This window comes from Cuculus canorus, chromosome 5, assembly GCF_017976375.1.
Source record: "Cuculus canorus isolate bCucCan1 chromosome 5, bCucCan1.pri, whole genome shotgun sequence".
Classification (NCBI taxonomy): domain Eukaryota; kingdom Metazoa; phylum Chordata; class Aves; order Cuculiformes; family Cuculidae; genus Cuculus; species Cuculus canorus.
In genome coordinates, this window is record NC_071405.1 from 30,715,365 (window position 1) to 30,734,522 (window position 19,158).

General features: G+C 41.4%; 2 protein-coding genes across 7 annotated transcripts in view; one reads left to right on the forward strand and one right to left on the reverse strand.

The window, feature by feature from the left end:
- The first annotated feature begins 121 nt into the window (after positions 1 to 121).
- Positions 122 to 16,402, forward strand: ZFYVE21 (zinc finger FYVE-type containing 21). Its single transcript, XM_054066973.1, is given in 11 exon segments — positions 122 to 318; positions 7,217 to 7,267; positions 9,175 to 9,343; positions 11,132 to 11,207; positions 11,890 to 11,981; positions 12,808 to 12,861; positions 14,337 to 14,360; positions 14,363 to 14,419; positions 14,422 to 14,445; positions 14,448 to 14,476; positions 15,709 to 16,402. Coding segments are annotated over 11 exon segments (744 nt in total). The 5' UTR covers positions 122 to 186; the 3' UTR covers positions 15,745 to 16,402.
- Positions 16,403 to 16,937: 535 nt separating this feature from the next.
- PPP1R13B (protein phosphatase 1 regulatory subunit 13B) overlaps positions 16,938 to 19,158 on the reverse strand; it is a 74,440-nt gene continuing 72,219 nt past the window's right edge. For 2 of the 6 annotated variants that reach the window (XM_054066969.1, XM_054066967.1), the window contains exon 17: positions 16,945 to 18,459. In XM_054066969.1, coding sequence (XP_053922944.1) covers positions 18,418 to 18,459 — 42 coding nt within the window. In that variant the 3' untranslated portion in view covers positions 16,945 to 18,417. Of the gene's footprint in view, positions 18,460 to 19,158 lie in introns of all 6 variants that reach the window. The other 4 variants (XM_054066972.1, XM_054066966.1, XM_054066970.1 and 1 more) reach the window with 4 other exon arrangements.

The following is a 19,158-nucleotide window of genomic DNA, read 5'->3' on the forward strand; positions in this document are numbered from 1 at the left end:
CGCCGGAAGGGGCGGGGCTTTAAGCTCTAAACGATACACGATTGGCCTTCAGGCTCGGAGCCGGTTATCCTATTGGTCGGTTGGAGCGATGGGCGGGGCCGGCGGTGTCGCTGCTCCCCATTGGCCGAGGCAAGCGCCCATCCCCGGGTCGAGGGTGGTGCGCGGGCGGCGGCGCCGCGGAGGAAGATGTCGGGCGGTGAGGGCTGCGACGCCAAGAAGCTGGTGCGCTCGCCCAGTGGGCTGCGCATGGTGCCCGAGCACCGCTCCGCCCGCAGCCCCTTCGGCTTGGACGAGCCGCCCTGGGTGCCCGATAAAGAGGTAGCGGCGGCGGCCCGGGGGTCCCGAGGGAGCTGGGGGTTTACTGAGACTCGCGGGGCCTTTATCTCCTTGGGTTGCGTTGGATGTTGAGCCTCACGAGATTCAACAAGGCCAAGTGCGAGGTCCTACACCTGGGTCGGGGCAATCCCCGGTTTCGGTACACGATGGGGGATGATGTGGTTGAGAGCAGCCCTGCAGAGAAGGACTTGGGGATGCTGGTGGATGAGAAGCTCGACATGAGCCGGCAGTGTGCGCTCACAGCCAAGAAGGCAAACCGTGTCCTGGGCCACATCAAAAGAAGCATGGGTGATTCTGCCCCTCTATTTCTCTCTTGTGAGACCTGGAGTCTTGTGTCCAGCTCTGGAATCCCCAGCATAAGAAGGATATGGAGCTGTTGGGATGGGTCCAGAGGAGGGGTACAAGGATGATCAGAGGGCTGGAGCCCCTCCCGTAGGAGGACAGGCTGTGAGAGTTGGGGGTGTTCAGCCTGGAGAAGAGAAGGCTCAGAGGAGACCTTATAACGACCTTCCAGTACCTGAAGGGGCTACAGGAAAGCTAGGGAGGGACTTTATAAGGGCATGGAGTGATAGGATGAGGGGAATGGGCTTAAATTGGAAAGGGGAGAAGATTTAGATTAAACATTAAGCATAATTTTTTCGTCACGAGGATGGTGAGGCACTGGCACAGGTTGCCCAGGGAAGTTGTGGCTGTGCCATCTCTGGAGGTGTCGAAGGCCAGGGTGGATGGGGTCTTGGGCAGCCTGATCCAGTGGGAGGTGTCCCTCCCCATGGGAGGGGGTTGAAACTGGATGGGCTTTAAGGTTCTTTCTAACCCAAACCGTTCTGTGATTCTAGGGTTAATGGTCTGGCAGGTCATGGGTGGGGTGTCTGCCCCTCTACTGTCTTCTGGTGAGATCTGACTTGGAGTCCTGTGTCTAGCTCTGGAGACCTGATCACAGGAAGGACACGGAGCTGTTGAAGCAGGTCCAAAGGAGGCCACCAAAATGATCAGGGGGCTGGAGCACCTCCCTTGTGAAGAGAGACTGAGGGGGTTGGAGTTGTTCAGTTTGGAGAAGTCTTCCAGGAGATCTTATTGCAGCCTTTCAGTATTTAAAGGGAGCTTGTGGGGATGGAGATGAAGTTTTAGCAAGCCCTATAGTAATAGGACAAGGGGTCATGGCTTTGGACTAAAAGAAGAGAAGTTTAGACTAGATATTAGGAAGATGCTTTTTACGCTGAGGGTGGTGAAGCGCTTGAACAGGTTGTCCAGAAAAAGGTGCTGGATGCCCCATCCTTGGAAACATTTGAGGTCAGGTTGGATGGTGCTGTGAGCAGCCTGAGCTCATTGAAGGTGTCATATTGCATGAAGATGAAGGGAGGTTCGTTTGGACTGGATGACCTTCGTGGTCAATAGAACACAAACTGTTCTGTGATTCTGTTGGAAAGGATGGGACTTGCAGCCCTTACACTGAAATTAGCAAGGGACTTAATGAGTTAAAAGCAAAGCGAGCTGTGCAGCGTTAGTGTTTAGTGAAACCATCCCTTTAAGTGCTTATACAAGTAATTCTGCAGACTGCGTTGACTTTAAAAAGTGATACACAATGTTAAGTCAGTGAGGCTGGGTTAGAACAGCCCCTCTGGCTCCCGCTGTGAATGTTCTTAGTGTTCAATCAGCCTCAAATAAGTTTCAGTCAACTTTACCTGCAAATACTTTCCAAGTAAACCATATGATCGTGATGCTACATTAAATTTCATGCAATATGCATTATGTGTTAGCAATCCCGGCAGCTTAGATGCTAATACAACTTTTAGAACCAGTTGTTTATTTATTTATTGCCAGCATTCTGCATTGTGGGTATGTGCCAGTGCATTTAAATGTGGCTGGAATTATGATTTATTTTTGATGAGCCAATGTGAATTTAAGCAGGGAGTCATTAAACAAAGCCGTTCTTTGCCAGAGACTGACATGGTTGGTCTGTTTTGTATGGGAACACTATGTTCTCCTTGGTTAGGAATGAGGAAGGAAATTGGGCTGCTACCTGGTATCTCTGGAGGCAAAATGTTCTGTATAAAAGTGATAGTGCTGGAGGCTCGCTCTGCTAGCACAGCTTCTGCTGCTCAGGCAACCAAGACTAACTTACTGCCTGTGGTGGATGGCTAGTAAGTTAGTACCGGTTTTGTCCAAATAACAGTCCTCTTTTAGAAAGTAACTTTTTATATTTACTTTAAACAAGCAGTCTGTTAAAGTATCTGATGGGAGTTTTCTCAAATTTATTCTCTTCCATACTTGGAGCATAAAAAACCTCCTCCTGTCATCAGTAGCAGCTGGGTGTCTGTCTTATGTGAAGTATAGATAAGAAAATTTTTGGTGACCGGAGCAGAGTGTCATCCGAAGGAGTTGGTGCTCAGCTTCTGGGGCTACTGGTACCATACCCAGCCCTGAGTGTGTTGCAGATGGGTGTGTGTTTATCAGGGAGTGTGTAGCAAAGTGTGAGCAGTTACTGTGTAAGCGATTTCCCTGTGTGTTGAGTGGAGTCTGCTTTTGCTGTGTTGGTGACTTGCTGTGCCCTGTGTGCACTGACCTGTGCCACCTGGAAACTGATACCTGGCATCATCATCATCATGGGATATAATTCGTGTAACACTTGAATTGAAATTTGTTTTATCCCCGATCTTCTGAAATGTAGTTTTATGTTTCAGTAGTCCATCGTTATAGCAGCCTAGCTTCATTTAAAGAAAGTAAGGAACGTCTAACTTGGTTTAATACATCGTACCACTTGAATTCAGCTAAAGGTTGTTTAAAGATTATGATAGGATTCATTTAAACTAGTTAGATATATTTAAGAATTAAGCCTGTATATCTTAGATACATCAGTCTGTGTGTTCTTAGTTTGAATTCTGTGTTGCACTTGTGCTGCGGGTGTTCATTGTTGTCAAAATTCAGCTTTTCGCCTGTAGCCTGTTGGTCAGGATGCTGAGAGTGTTGATGTGTGACCAAAGGTTACCTTTGCATCAGACTCGTGACCTTTGCTTTTGAGAGGAAGTGAACTCTAGGCAAACGTTTTAAATGCATTTGTTAATTCCTATTCTTAATCTTGCATTATTGTTACTTTGTAAAAAGTTATTTTACTAAATCTCTTATAGTGTATTTGAAGTTCTGACTTCCCTTTGGCTAATGATTACCAAATGCCGTACGAACCTTTTCTTTAAGTAAAACAGGGACACGATACCCAGGGAAGCTTATAAAACCCATGTTTTTATTACTAAAATTAACTTTTAAAGACATAATTCTATCTAGTTAATGATTTTCAGCAAGAACACTTGCTCTTGTTACCATGTCAGACGTAAGTGAAAAAATGTGTTCTTTGTCCAAGACAAGAGAGTAGTATTGGCAAATGTTGCTCTGGCTTTTTAAATATGCTGGCTTCTGCTGTGCAGCCAGTAACACTCACAAATTCAGTAGCTTTGTTTTCCTTAGAAGAGTCTATGGGCTTATTTTTTGAAAGTAAAGCCGCCTAAAAGTGCTGGCAGTTAGCATTGTTGCAAAATTTATAAGTCTAAGACAAAAACAGGACTACAGAAAACTTTCCTTTTGGTAGTATGTAAATAATAGATTGAGGTAGAAAATATTATGAAAATTTGTGCTGAGCATCATTAAACTTCAGATAAATCTTAAAATATTGGTCACTGCTTGTGCCTTCTCTAACCTGGAATTTCTCTCTTAGTCACCAGCAGAGCTCAACTGATGAAGTTCCTGCTGAGGGAATCTTGGACTAGAAATGGAGTAAAACTTGTATGCTCTCACACAGAGGTGGCTGAGCCTCATGGCATCCAGCTGTGTCCCAGATCTTTGTGTGGCTGGGGAACACCGCGTGCCTTGGCGCTGTGGTGGGCAAGAAGAGCTCATAGATATGGTCACAGTGATTTCCTAGGGCTTCTGGATCACTGGCAGTGGGAACTGAGCTTCATGTCGCTGGCTTTTCTGTTGGCTCAGGCTCTCTTAGCACGAGTTATGCAATGGAGCTGCACTCGGACTGCTGGCAAACTCCTGTAGCTCAGGCAGTGAATTGGCTCTGTTCAGCTATAATATTGGAGAGCATTGTAAACCGTATCTGCCGTGTGTGTTGGGTTCTCTTCTGCTCTGGCATCAGCTGTTTTGGTTGGGTGTGTTACAAGGTGTGATTTGATGAGCTTGTGAACTTTCAGATTTGCAAAAGTTCACCGTGTTAACAAGCTTAACCGGGTGCTACCTTGCATCACTTCTTGAATGACTTCATTAGTGTCTATGCAAAAGAAGCATGTGAAGTGTAACTATTGCTTCCTGTCCACCAACATTATTGTCATCTCTGGCTGCATCCACTGTGTTATGCAAATTTCTTATAAGACTCCAGCAAGTGCCTGAGAAGTTCCACTCCATTGGTAGTGAACTAGCTGTCAGTAATTTTCTCATTTAATAACAAGAGCCAACAATTTCTGGATGTTCTTCATTTTCTTCTTCCTGTATCAATTAATCTGATATTGATATTTATGGTATGTTGATTGTATGCAAGATGAGTATGCTAATGACATGCATTTTAATTTAATTCTTATTCATATCTTGTTTCTGCTTTCAAAAAAAAATCAGGTTGGCAATAGTTTTAAAACATCTGTGTCTTGGAGACATGAAAGTAACTCCAACATCATGCTTTCTTCTTTGTAAATGTGATTAAAAAAACCCTTAAAGCTAGAAAGATTAATTCAATACTTATGTATTCTCTAATTACATCAGCATATGGATGGATAGGAAGAATTCAAGATATTCTTCAATAGAGAGCTGTTCCTAGGCAAAGGAAAAGTTGGTGTGGTGCAAATGGGCTCATTTGGCTTTGTCTACTAAAAGCAGAACTGCCTTGAAGGGGTGGTGTATTGGGCCAGCTTGTGTTAGAGCATTTTGTAGGAACATCTCCATGATGGCTGCTACCATATGCCATTTCACTTTCGTTTGTTTGCTCTCTGTTTCAGGCAGTGTTATCCAGATAGCTCTGGAATTCAGAAATACTTTTCTCTGGAGCTTGTATTAAGAGGATGGATGACTTTGTTTCTCACTGAAAAACCAACTTGTATGTTTAGCGTAACACTGTGTATGGAATCTATTTAGGACAGTATTTAGAAGAGCGTTTCCCCCCACCTAGTTTGTGGCTTGTGCATAATTTCTGACAAAAAACCTCCACAAAACAAAAAACCCTGTTTTCATTAACAAGATGAGTTGGACTCTGGGTAAATTAAAAGTATACTAAAATTCTTCCCAGGTCTAGCTCCCAGACAAGCTATGAAGCTACAAATATCAAAAATTAATATAGTCAATCAAGATCAGTGTTGAGTAAAATGTGGTATTAGCTGTGAAGTACTACTTGTTACAGAGACAAAACCTCAGGATTGCTGAAGGTGGTGTATGCTGAAGGTTATTCTTCGGTGGGTGTTTGAATGAGCTGTTCTACAGCCATGGTGAAGAGAGGTGGTTGGGTGCCTTAATTCCATGGGCTGTTTGAACAACACAGGAACAGTTCTAGTTCTCTTTTGTGCAGTATTTAGAAACAGCTTATTGTAGCATGAATTGCAAGAAACAGTGTTACAGAGTTCAAGTACTATGATTTCTCAAACTTCTGTTTAGATGTTGGAACACTTCATAAAAACTGCTGTAAATTATTAACAGTCTTGTACTTCACAAGAAAATGTAAAGTTTTATAGAATTTTTAACGTAGCTGCTGTATTTTCTTGGCTGTAGCTGTTGTACTTGTGACAGTGACTAGGTATCTGCTGAAGCCGAAGTCCCCGATATAAACTATGGAAGATCTTGTGACCTGAAGGAATTTATAAACTGTAATGGGTTAAGTATTGAAATATGTTAATTAAAGGCAAATGGTGGTTACCATGTGCTTAGCAAATAGCATCTACTCAGCTTAGGGCATGATTTTTAAGATGACATTCTGCTGAAATCTGAAATGGTCTGGTTTTAAGAGTTTTGATTTCTAGAGTTATAAAACTTCCTGTAGGATCTAACCATGTTCTCCTGATTCAGATGCCAGGCATAATTTTGCACTAGTCTTTGCAAATAAATCTAGCAATAATTGCATTATAGGCCTTGGAGAGTGTTTTTTGATATGGTGGATAGAAGTATCTAAAACATTTGTGCAAATCCAGGGATATAATGGCTGAATATCAGCTCTCTGGTAGGTGACTTTCTGTATAGAAAAATGTGATTGTCTAACAACCACCGATCACTTCTGTTGGTTTAGAACATCAAAACTACCATCCCTTAAACTCAGTTGAGAGAGAGACTTCTTCAATTTGTTCTGGGCTTTTCTTTTGAGAGGAGTGTGGGTGTAGGCTTGTTTTAGGAAAGAGATATTTCAGGAAATGACATTTTGTAACTGGAATAAAAATGAAATCTTAGTGGCTTGGAAGAAAACCAGCTATCTCCTAGCATGTTTCAAAAGCATGTCAGTATTGAGAGCATTAAAATTTGTAAACAGTGTTTTAGAGAGTCAACAGAGCATCACAGTATAGTACAGCGAGGAGGTCAACTTACAAACAGTCAACACTAGAGTATAGTCTGAATAGCCGAACATAATTAAAGTATGATAAGTGCTTCTGAAATATAGTTTTGACAGCTGGCAAGAAGCAGTATTCCTTGGGGTGAATGCATTTGGCAGCTTTTTCTTCTTACAAATGGAGATGATGTTATTTTGCTGCATCAGTGTTAAAGTAAATTAAAACCGTCCATGGTGAAAAGATAAGATAAAAATTTGTTGGAGGTGTTTCTTTGCGGGGCGTAATATAATGCTCGGTCTTTGTATGTGGGAGTAGGATTAAATGTTTAGAAATCTTGTAGATTAATCTTATCTTGTACTGTTTTCTAGTGTCCAAGGTGTATGCAGTGTGACACAAAATTTGACTTCATAACTAGAAAGGTAAGAGAAATCAATGAAAGCATTAACTTGCAAAATACTTACATGGACTTCTCTGATCTCAAATATAGAAGATTTCAATAGAATAGCATGCAAAATCTGCTGTAACTTAGTTTTTCTTTCTCTTCTACCTTTTATGAGTAGAGGTCCTTTTTGTTTTAATTCAATTTCTTTGAAACTCTTCTTGTTGCTCATTGTGTAATTCGTCGTTGGGGTTTTTCCAAATTACTGGGTACCCATGGGATTTACGTTTAAAGGAAGAGTTAGAGGAACTCATGCTGGAGTGGGCTGCTAACATCAGTGCTGATGCAGAAATCAGATCAAATAATTCAGTTGTGGTTTGGGAGACAAAATTGGTTGTGGAAAATGCCAAGTAAAATGTTTGCAGGAGTAACGAATTGTAATCTTACATATTGTTAAAATGCAGAGAACCAGAATTCAGATTCTACTTCTGTTCTAAAAATAAACCAGGATTTATTTCAGGTTTGGAAAAATTAATTTCTGATTAAAATAGAAAGTACAAAACCACCTTGATACCTTGATTGCTGTGAACTGTACGTAGGCTTCCTGTACAAAGGGAAAACACTGAGTTAAGTTATGCTGATTACATGAAAGTAAGCAGGTCACTGTGGAATGCATGGTGGTGTACAGAATGTTGCTATCAGAAAACATTCTGCTTATATGGTGGCTTCTGCATGGAGAAGGAAAGCAGCCTCCCAAAAAAGGCCAAGAGTGATTTATCGCAGGGAATACCATTGGTTTTCCTGACTACATGGACACTCTTGGCATGTGCTTGTGAAAGTGCATAAAGCTGTGAAAGTGTCACTTGTAGTGCTTTGACATCATCAATTGTTTGGAGGGAGAGGGAAGGATAAGTTGTGAACCAGATGCAGTAATATGTTATACCAGATGGATGTAAATTTTCAGGAGGCCTGAAGAGCATTAGAGTGTCGGTTACTGATCTTAGTGCTCCTAAATCATGGAGTGTACTTTCTCCTAGTTTTTATTTTACCTTTTAGTTGGACGGGTTAAGAGTACGGTGGGTGGGTGATAGAGTGGTTTGGTTGAGAAGCACCAGTTCATTAAGCTGCTGTGTTTTACTTTTGTTGCCTTTGAGAAGTACAGGAGGTAGCCTTGGGAAATCATATTCTCGAGAATTTTGCATGGTATTTGGAAGGAAAGCCCAGTGCTGACCAAAACTGCACTGTATCAGTTCCTTGTATCAAACTGTTCAAACTTGCTTTGAGCAACATATCAGTTCCTGCTTGCCTGGGAATACTTGTTCCGACAGGAGAACTTGCATCAGGAAGACCTGCTGGGACTGTCACACCCTAGTAGGGATCTGGAGCACAGGCCACTTGTTGCAGATTCGTAACTGTGAAACGCACTGCAATACTAGATTTGATTGTGCAACTGCATTGAATTTGTACTGTGCTGCCTGATGTTTGTGATAAATTGCTTCAGGTTCTAAGTTTCCTTGGGAAAAACTTCGGAATAAGTTTTAAGGGACAGGAATAGGATCTCCTGTTGAAGTTTCCGAAGATCTTCTCTTGGAATTGGGAGGGGATCTAGAAAGCAATGTTCTCTTGCGTTTTTTATTATAAGATTTGCTGGGCACAGAAGAAGCCCTTTTAGTGTTTTGTTTGATCCACTTCAGAAGTGTGTTTACAAAGTGCCAACAAAGGCCGATAGCGCTGCTGTTTGTACTCTCAGTCCTTTCTGGTCAACCTTCAGAGAATTGTTGCCACTTTAGCAGTTGAATTTCCTTTACCTGTCCTTCATCTTGTGTTTTCCCCACCTGAGGAACTCTTCTGTTTCTTGGGAAAGATATTTAATGTAGTAACTTTATCAAATTATTCCCTAATAGTTTCCTGTGTCCATAAACAAACAATGTGTTCTCTCCTGCGCAGCACCACTGCCGACGGTGCGGAAAGTGCTTCTGTGACAAGTGCTGCAGTAAAAAAGTGCCTCTGCCTCGCATGTGCTTTGTGGACCCTGTGCGCCAGTGTGCTGAATGTGCCCTCATCTCTCAGAAAGAAACAGAGTTTTATGACAAACAGCTTAAGGTGCTCATGAATGGTAAGGACTGAATGTGCTGCTTTGATCTCATTTAATATTTATTGAAATGTGGTGTGATAAACAGCAAGAGTAATGCCTCTTGCCAAACATGCTGCAGTTTTGTCTCCTTTAAATGCTTTTTTGTCATGCTTCTTTTTTGCCAGCTAATAATTTGGTGTTATCTGATTATTTAGAGAGGTTTACATTTTTTTTAGTCAATGTTTAAAAAGAGTTATTTTAATTAAATTCCTTTTAAAAAGGAATTTTTAGCCCTGTGAGGGTTAATTCTGAAGGTTGGACCAGATGATCCTTGAGGGCCCTTCCAACCTGGTATTCTGTGATTCTGAGAAGAGATGTGTGTGTAGTTGGCATTTTGCTTAAACTAGTGCATCTTTTAGCTACATTCCTGTTACATTAAATAAGGATGAAAAACATTTAACAACAGAGGATATGTTAATATTGTCTAACAAGACACAGTGCTTGTTCCGAGCTCCATCTGTTAGCTTTGATCTTGTCTGTGGCCTACAGCTGTGGTGGTTGACAGATCATCACGAGTGGTCAATTTTGCACAGCATTAAAACTACATGCAATGTTTTGTGTTCCAATTACGTTAAGAAAGCTGAGTCTTGAGTTTTTAAAATACTCTGTGATTGTTCAGTGCCTTTTGATGGGCCTTCAGCTCTCAGCATGATGCCGGTGTGTATAATTGGTAAGCCAAACCACGTGTCTGATGAACGTGGATGTTCTAGGGAGATTCCAGGTTCAGAAAGGAGTATCCTCATCCTTATAGCACGCAAATCTGTCTTCGGTCTGCTTTTCAGGTGAGGGTGTAGAGGAGTTGCTAAGTAATGTATTTTAAACTGAAGATCTTTTCTTTAAAGCTTGTCCTCCTTGCATTTCTGCTTTGTAAGGAAAGGCAGAAGTTGTTCCTGACTTGCTGTAGAGCCACAGATCATGGCCAGAGAGGTGATGCTCTCTGCAGTTCTGCACTGTTGCCTCTGCCTCGCCTTGGCAGCAGCCAGGATGTCCGTGAGACTGTGTCAAATGGTGAAGCAGAGCAAGGGGAAACTTGCTGAGGCTCAGAGCATGGAGATGGATTGCAGACCATTTGGCAGGGCTGCGTGTTGTTTTCTTCATTTCCCAGGCCAACAGCTTTGGGATTAGGTAATATGGGAACATGAGGCGTGGAGGAAGTACAGTGGTTAGGCTTGTAGTCTGTTTTATTTTAAGTTACGAATCACATCTCTATTATAGCTAAGATGACTTTCCTGGTGTCAGAGGAGCTATTTTGAGCAGGAGGAAACATAATATGAAGGCTGAAGTTCATTGCCCATAATGTAAGACTGAGCCTTCAGTAATGAACTAGAGGTGTCTCTGCTATTTATGAAGAGTACAGCCAAAAGTCGCATCCTGCTGTGAGATTCTTTTGATGGATTTTTTTTGAATACTGAAACAATAGCGTGTATTATGGTGACAAGGTAGGGTCTTTAATTGCCGATTGTTGCCATCTCCACATCTGCTCTCATTTTTAAAAGATTAATCATGGATATCACCTGTATTTCTGCAACATATGGGAGAAATTACATGGTCATTGTGAAAGGTCCAATGATTCAGAACATGGTAATTAAAGATCAGCTCTTTATACTTGAGTGCTCTCTTGATGTTAATAATTTCAACATTTCAATCAGTCTCTTAATTCACCCAATTCAGTGTATTGGGTGCAGTAAGTAAAAAATAGTTATCCTTGTTGATACTTTTGAATGTTCTTTCCTAAACTGTGCATTAGAATACTAAAACATTTCTTTCCAGGTGCTACATTCTTTGTAACTCTGGGAACATCTGATAAATCTGAGCTCATGGTTTGTAGACTTTCCAACAATCAGAGGTGAGAAAGATTGACAGAAATTGTGCTTGTAAATTATGTTGTTGTTGCTCTTACAGTTTGTGTTACTTAGATGACCTAAATTGAAATATGAGAGTAACTTGCTGTAAGGTATTGAAGAGAATAATTAGATTGAAAGGATAGAGAAAACTTTGAGTAAGTTTATTTGAATTAACTAGCAGTGGATCAGGTGCTTTGAAACGGAGCTCCACTCGCTGATAACGTGTCTCACTGCCACTGCAATACAGGGGTTTTGCCTGCTCATAGGAGGCTTATTGGAAAGAGGGCAGCGAAAAATCTGTAACCACTGAAACCTCATTTCAGAATGATTCTAACATTACACCATGTTTAGCATTATAGCCAAAGCTGTACTGTGGTCATCTCTATAAGTTGGTTGGCTAAAAGACTTTAAACTCTGTGTTCTCCTCTCCTAGGAGAACTTTGGGAGAATGCTTTTAGTATTTTGAAAAGATCTCCTGGCAAACTGAACTACAGATTTTGTGGGCTTTTTTTTTTTTTTTTACTCCAAGTGAAAACCTTCAATGAAAAGTAATTTTTCCTGCTTGATTTCTTCCCCACCCCAAAGAACATAAACAGCCAGTCATTGAGAGATTGTTTATATTTTTCGTTTGATTTGGACGTGATATTGTAGAAAAAAAAACTTTTTTTTTTTCCTGTTGTGTAGGTACCTGGTTTTGGATGGAGACAGCCACTATGAAATTGAAATCATACAGATTTCAACTGTTCAGATACTTACAGAAGGATTTACTCCTGGAGGTAAATTTTTCATTGAATACAAATGAAGAAAAAACTGTGAGGTTCTAGTTACTGTTCAAACCTAGACAGTGTGTTTGTAGGTTATTTAGGTGTAACTACGTCAGTTACCGCTGCTCTCAGAGCACAGGGTTTGAAACTCTGACCGTGGGGGGCTACTGGGATTTTGGGGAAAATCTAAGAGTAGAGAAATTGCCTTCCAGTGGTAATGTGGGAGAGCTGCTTGATAAACCTGAATAAAGGTGGTCACCATCTGTTCTGACCCTTTCGCTTGGCTAAAAACAAACATCAATTGATTCAGAAGCTCATAGGAGGGAACTGTTAGTCTTTAGTAGCTTCCATTACAGAATCCAGCTGAGATTTCTCTTCTACTGTGGGAAAAGTAAACAATTGTGAGGAGATGGAGATAGTAACTGTGGGGACAAAAATAAATAATTAAAGTGCACTTTCTTAATTTCATTCAAGATGAAGGGGTGGCCAAATGAAACTGGTAGCATCTGATTCAAAGGGCAGGTTCTAACTGCCTCATCTCTTACCAGATTTTAGAGTATTTCAGGATGAACTTGAATATGATTTCACTGAAATGAGAACAAACAAGGTCAGGAATTTTAATAATTGTTCTTTAGCAACACCTGTCACTGCTGGAATTTCTAATCAGACAGCCTGTCTGCGCTGTATTTGATCAGTACAGCGAGTTAACGTTAAAAAACTTCCGTTGGTATTCAAATCAGCCAAATGTGTTGCTGTGTTACTTAATGCTCCTGTAATTCCTTGTTCACTACTCTTCTGACTGCTTTATCTTTTTGCCTGCCTGCCTTCGTGATGGTAGAAAAAGATACTCACACTTACACCAGCCTTCTGGAGAGCCAGCATATTACTGAAGGTATCGCCAGTACCTTTGAGCATGACTCACCTGAGCATGTTGCCATCACCCCCCTCCAATCTTTTTTCCTCTGTAGTGCTTGATCTATAAGACAAGTGATGCTGAAATCTGACGCGTATCTGTTCCTTCTCATCTGCCTGTTTATTAAGGTTGAGAATGACTTTTTTGTAACATTTTGGAGGAGAACTAAACTGTCTCAAGGCCTTCTTTCGACCACGTGCTATTGTCCACACTAGAAGAGAGGATGAGAAATGATATTTATAGTGGTACACAGTACTAGAAGTCACCTCCTTCAGCAGGGATGTGCTGAATTGTGTATACCAGGAATGAGCAATATACTGTGTACTGTCCAGTAAGGTTTTTTCACTGAATTAATTAATCGCTTGCTTTTACACTGCTTTAAAATAAACACAATGTCTTGTTATATAAGGTGTGTTGTGCCTAAGTCAGTAGTGTCCTGCAATGCCAGGCATGGGCCATCTGAGTAAAGAAAATCAGTCAAGGCTGTAGGTTTTGGATTTCCATTGGTTTGTTTCTAAGCAGGGCCTTGATCTGTCAGTCTGAGCAGGTGGATGCAGGGGAGCGAGTGATAAAGAAGTTGGATTTCAGTTTATCCTAGAAGAGGTGATAATAGCTATGTTTATACACATTGTTTTGGAGCTTTTGATCAGGTTGTTGCTTAGACAGACATTTTCTGCCTTTGGCTTCTCAGATATTAATTACAGCCTCCAGGAGCCCTCTCACACGGACGGTTTGCAAAACGTGTCTGTATGTGGCGGAGCTGTTCCTGGGGCTCAATTTATGCTCTGCAACTGCAGGAAACAAGCAGTGCCAGTGAGGGGTATGGGAAGCATGATGTGCTGTTGTTAGCAAAGCTTTTGTTTCAGTTCTGTGTTTTTGCTTTGTTTTATCTTAACCTCTGTGCAGCTGGAGTGAAAAATACAACCCTCTCGCTGTTGCACTGTTGTGGGAGCAATGTCCCTTGTAGAAGATTTCCCTCAGGAAGTAAATGACGTTGCCAGTCGTCATCTAGTCTGGCACAAGCATTTTTCCCACCCTCCACCCTTCACCAAATTTGGAAGGGCTTTTGACTGCTGTGCCAGGCTTTGGATCAAGCAAGGATTCCTCTTTGATATCAGTCCAATTGGACGCTAGTAATTCGCTTCAGAAACTGCACGCTACAATATGAAACTGGGTATCTGCTGAGAGGAAACAGTAATATTAAATTGAGGAGGGTTTTCTCAGTGCCTGTACCTGGTGGGCTTAAAACAAATCCTGCCTCAGTGATTGCTGGAGAATTAAACAGTATTGAGTCTCCACATTCCCTGAATTAACACCTGTGGTCACAATGCGGCAGTTGTTAGTGCTTTGAATTAAGCAGGGAGCTCCTGTTCTTCAAACATGCTGTTGGCTAGAAGTTGTGTTACTTTGTTGGTAAAGCCTGTGGCTGTCAAAGGTGTTATTTTGTTTTTCAGGAGGCAATACTCGTGCCATAGGGATGATTTGCAGTACAAGGTACCAGGCTCAGAGGAGCTCACGCAGATTGAAATTCACGCTGGTGAGACTTCAGCTGTAACAAGAAGCTGTCGCAAGCTGGCTGGCAGCCATGCATAAGGTAAGCAAGGAGGCAGAACTTAGGGCAGTTACTTAAGGATGTTTAGGGCTCTTGTTGCTAAGAAAACAAGCTATGGATGGCACTGCAAAGGGTTTCCCAAATCTTATGTTGTTAGGTGAAAAGTAGTAGGCATTGGACTTTCAGATTCCTTAGGGTTTTTTCACTCGTTGTTACTTTTTATTACTGAAGACTGTGCATTATGAACTACTGTTCCAAACCTAAACTTGGCTAGGGGGTTTTACTACTTTATGAAGGTTCAAAGTTGTTGGTTTTTCACAACAGGAACAGAGGTGTGGGCAGGACCCTGTGGAAGATGCTTCCATCTTATGTTGCTGGGCACTGTATGGCTGATGAAAGTGAGGTTTATTAGTTCATAATTTGAAGTTATGGGAGACAAAAACCAAACCAGCCTCACTGCGTTCTGGGACTTAGTTCACCTGATTGATAATTAGAACTGTAATTCATAAGCTGCCTGCAAATGCGAGCGTCTGGCTGCTTGCTGCTGTATCGCCATTGTTCAGCTCCCCAGCCACCCCTAACGCCAGCATTTAACTTGCGAGCAGCACACTTTCTTGCTGCGCGAGTACAGTTCAGCACCTCTTATGCCTGAGTCATCTTGCACAAGCAATGCAACTCCTACAAATGTGGTGAGAACTAGTATTTTATAGATAAGCGTAACAATCTCTCCCCGATTTATCTCCTTTGATAGGAGTTAATTAAGCTTTGAGCTGCTGATCAGCAGCGCAGTGAGACTCGGAGGTCTCAGCTAACAGTGCGTGAAAGGACTTGTCGCTAGAGAATGCGCAGGAGGTTGGCTGACACTGCAGTTTGAGTCAAGTGGGACACCTTGCCAAAACTGTGCAAGGGGGAAGCAGGAGAGGTTGGAGGAAAATATTGTCTACTGCATATCCTTTACGAAATTGCCAAAATCTCAGGAATCCTACTTGTAACTCTTTCAGAGGCAGTTTTGATGAGAAATGGTCATTTATGGCCAAGAAGAAAAAAATATGAGTTGACCTAAAATACTCTGTGATCTCAGGCTCGACTTGAAGTAACCTTGAATAGTTTAAAAGATACTACTGAGTGCTATTAAACACCTTGGCCTAAGGAAAACAGCAGAGGAAGAGCTTTCAACCTTGGGCTTAAAGGAAACCTTTGGAGGGGTAGGAAGGAGGTGAGGTGGCTGCAAGTGAAAATTTCATTAACAAAATGACATTTTGCCCTCACATTAGGCAACAAAACTTCTTTATGAGTCCCGGGACCAGTAGGAAGAGCGAACTGTTGGCCATTTGAGGGAAGACACCAGCCTCCGTGGATCTGCCTCTCCCTTTTTGCTAATTTGACAACTGGTAACATTCGCAATTCCTGACTCTCATTCCAGTGCGGTTCATTATGTAAGAACTGGCAAATGCCACATGAGTGTGTTTTGAACCATGAGTATTCAGTATAGTGTGCAATATGTATACAATTAATGCTTTAAACAGCCTCACCTTTTAAGACTTTGTATATTTTGTTAAGCCTTTATTGGCACTTAATATGAAAGTGACCTGCACTACAGCTAATGTACAGCACAACTTTTATAGTAACGATTATATATACTGTTTGCTACAAAAGGCAAACAAATGTCTGTCTCTTCTGCAGAGAATAGCTTTTGGGTATAGATCTCAGGTTTCTCCCTCTATCCAAATGTTTAAAATCAATGTACGATAAAATCTGCCTTAGATACAATTTTATAGAAGTCACTTGATTATTTTTTTTTTAAAAAAAAAAAAACATTTCATCTAAATATTTCATCCAATACCACCAAACTGGACTTAGATTTTGAAACTTTCCCTCTGTAATAAATAAGCTTCCAGAGTAATTTTTAGTTTTGTATTTTCTTTTTGGTAACTAGCTTTTGTTAATCTAACTGTAATGCTATCTGAAATTGTATACAATTTAATGTACAAATAAGAATAAATTAATTCACTTATTTAAAAAATGAGGTGATATTTGATTTGCAACATGTAACTTCTTTTAATAATGGATGCTGTGGTGTCTACTCTCTGAACTCCGAAGCTTTTGACTTTTTGTAAAGAGCTCCCCAATTTTAGTTCTAAGTGTTGACAATTGGTTCAACTGTTGGGACGAATCCTCTGGCTACACGTGCTGAGCCAAGCATTCTCCTGCCCTCTGTCTTTGCATGCTGGTAAGAACTGAGTAAGCAAGCCCACAGGGCTCCACTGTTGGCTCGTATGTGAAGGACTCTTGGGAGCTTTTTTAGTCAAGTATTAAGGGATATGGCAGTGCCAGTGTAAGGAGGTTCCAGAAGGGGTTGGCGAGTCCTTTTCTATGCCCCTGGTTGTCAATGAGGAAACTCGAGTTAACAGAACCCAGCAGGCTGATATTTTTCTTCTGTTGTATGCTGTGACCAAAGGCATGTGCTGTGGCTGTCTCCAGGAAAGTACCAGAGAACACAGCCGTGCCTTAGCAGTACTTTATTGTGCACATTTACATGTTCTCTGAATTAGTGTATCATAGGCTCTTGAAATCATCACATTCATGTAGTAAATTCTTCAACAATAATACCCTTTCACTTTTCACCACAATATATACAGTTAATGCTAACCTGTGGTAAAAGCAAGTTACAGCACTGCAGAAATGGATATATAAATTATACACAGAACTTGTACATGAAGAATTAATCAAATTGCATACTGTTAATGGGAGAAAATTACAAGAAATATGGCTAAAACTTACAATGGGAAATTCAAAATATACTTCTACTATATAAAATCATGTACAATTAAATTCCAGTGAAGTGCCTTTTTTCTTTTTTTGCTTCAAACTACAATGTAGTGGCATAGGTTATTGCATAACTTGCCTTGGCAGCAGGTGTAGGCTGCCAAGAACCACAGAAACTGTCCTCAAATAAGCTATTGCCTTTCTTAAATCCTTCTCTAAACCTTGTTGCTTTCTCCTCTTTGACTGAGCTCCTCCATGTTCCTATTTCTCCCTCTATCCAGTCCTTCGTATTTCCTTCTAGACTGACTCAGGCGGATTTCAAAGTCACACAGTACAACCCTCACCGGACTCTGACCCTTTTCAACTATTGCACTTTCATCCATGCAGACGTACAAATCCCTTAAGCTGCTGCAAGTTCAGTACTGAACTGTTCTGTCCCTGCTGGACAAGCTCAGGTGGTTCAGTAGGGGAACCTTTACATCAGTAGAGGTAACACTGGTGCTGTAGGCTGAGTAATAAGAAAATAAAACACCCAGTGAAATTGTGTAGGTATTGAGAAGTGTACAAATACTGTTGTTCTGTTAGTTTTCTAGCTCAATTCTAAATGCAAATAATACTAGATGCTAGGCTATGTAAAGCTTTTGTTGGGGTTCTCCAGACTAGGATTTAAGTGTACAGTGTGTTACCACTTAAAATCCAAGCCTTCATAAAGCTTTGGTGACAAGTTAATTATGCATGTAACAGGTGAAGATCTTGTGTCCTAGAACGCAAAGACTTGATCAGTAATGAGAACTCAACATTCACCAATATTGAACAAAATATTATCCAAAATCCTGACGTGGGACAGTTACTGTGGGGCTGGAGCAAACCGGACAGCGTATCTGCACTCCGCAAATGACACCTCTGAACATCGAACACAAGAAAGCTCCTACCACAGAACCTTAACTTAAAACACTGCTTCAGACGAGAGTTGGCGCAACACGATGTAGTGGAGGTATCGCTCTCCTCATCAGTGGTGGGTCACATAAAAACGATTCTCATTTACAAACTGCAGATCTTGAAAATCTTGGATGCTGTCCATTTAACAAGAGAAAGCACCATTAAAACTAAATATCATAGTTTTATTTCTCTGTGTGAAATGACCAAAAATGATGGCTCCAGTGTATGTTTTAAGTTTCCAGTTACCAGCACGGTATTGCACTGTTGCACAACTGAATTCAGGCCAGGGTTCGCTGTCTGGGTTTTATTCGTGGGTATAGCTGTAAAATCAGAATAAATATATTAGGCTGTGCACGGCTGATACCAAGTTAAATCAACTCAGTTATAACCCAGGGGTACTCATTAGCGAGAACTGCGTGATGAAGCACCCAGGGTTTGAGGTGTTTGTGAGACATAGCACATTCTTAGGTAACTTCTGAAAAATTAAACCAGAAGCAGCAGGAGGCAAAGGGCTGACGCGTTCCTACCAACAGCAGCAAAACTGCTGCTCTGACTGGGACTTGGTTCTTTCAAGATCAGACTAGACCAAAGGATGCTTTACATAAGAATACCTTGCCAAGCCCTAGAGAGGGCTCATGTCCTGCTTTACAGGGCTTTCTTAGGGATTTTATCTTACTGAGTAGCCTTACATTCCAGGTCTCTCCCAGCGGCAGCGTTTCATTTGACTGAGAGCAGCATAAACAACCTGCCTACAGTTGTCACCCTCAAGGCCCTTCCCTGTTTTAGATTTGTCCATATCGGATACTTTTGCTTATCTGTGTGCCAGGTGTTGAAAACCTGTCCTAAAGAACTTCCTGGGCCAGAGCTTTGAGCAGCCCAACAGAGCCACCGCACTTTATATGGGGCCCTCGACTTTAGTGAAAGAAAAAAAAAATCCTATGAAAGATTAAAGCATTAAATATATTAACTGGGCAAATAAAAACCAGCACTAATCTCCTAACCACAGCCTCTCGTTTTTG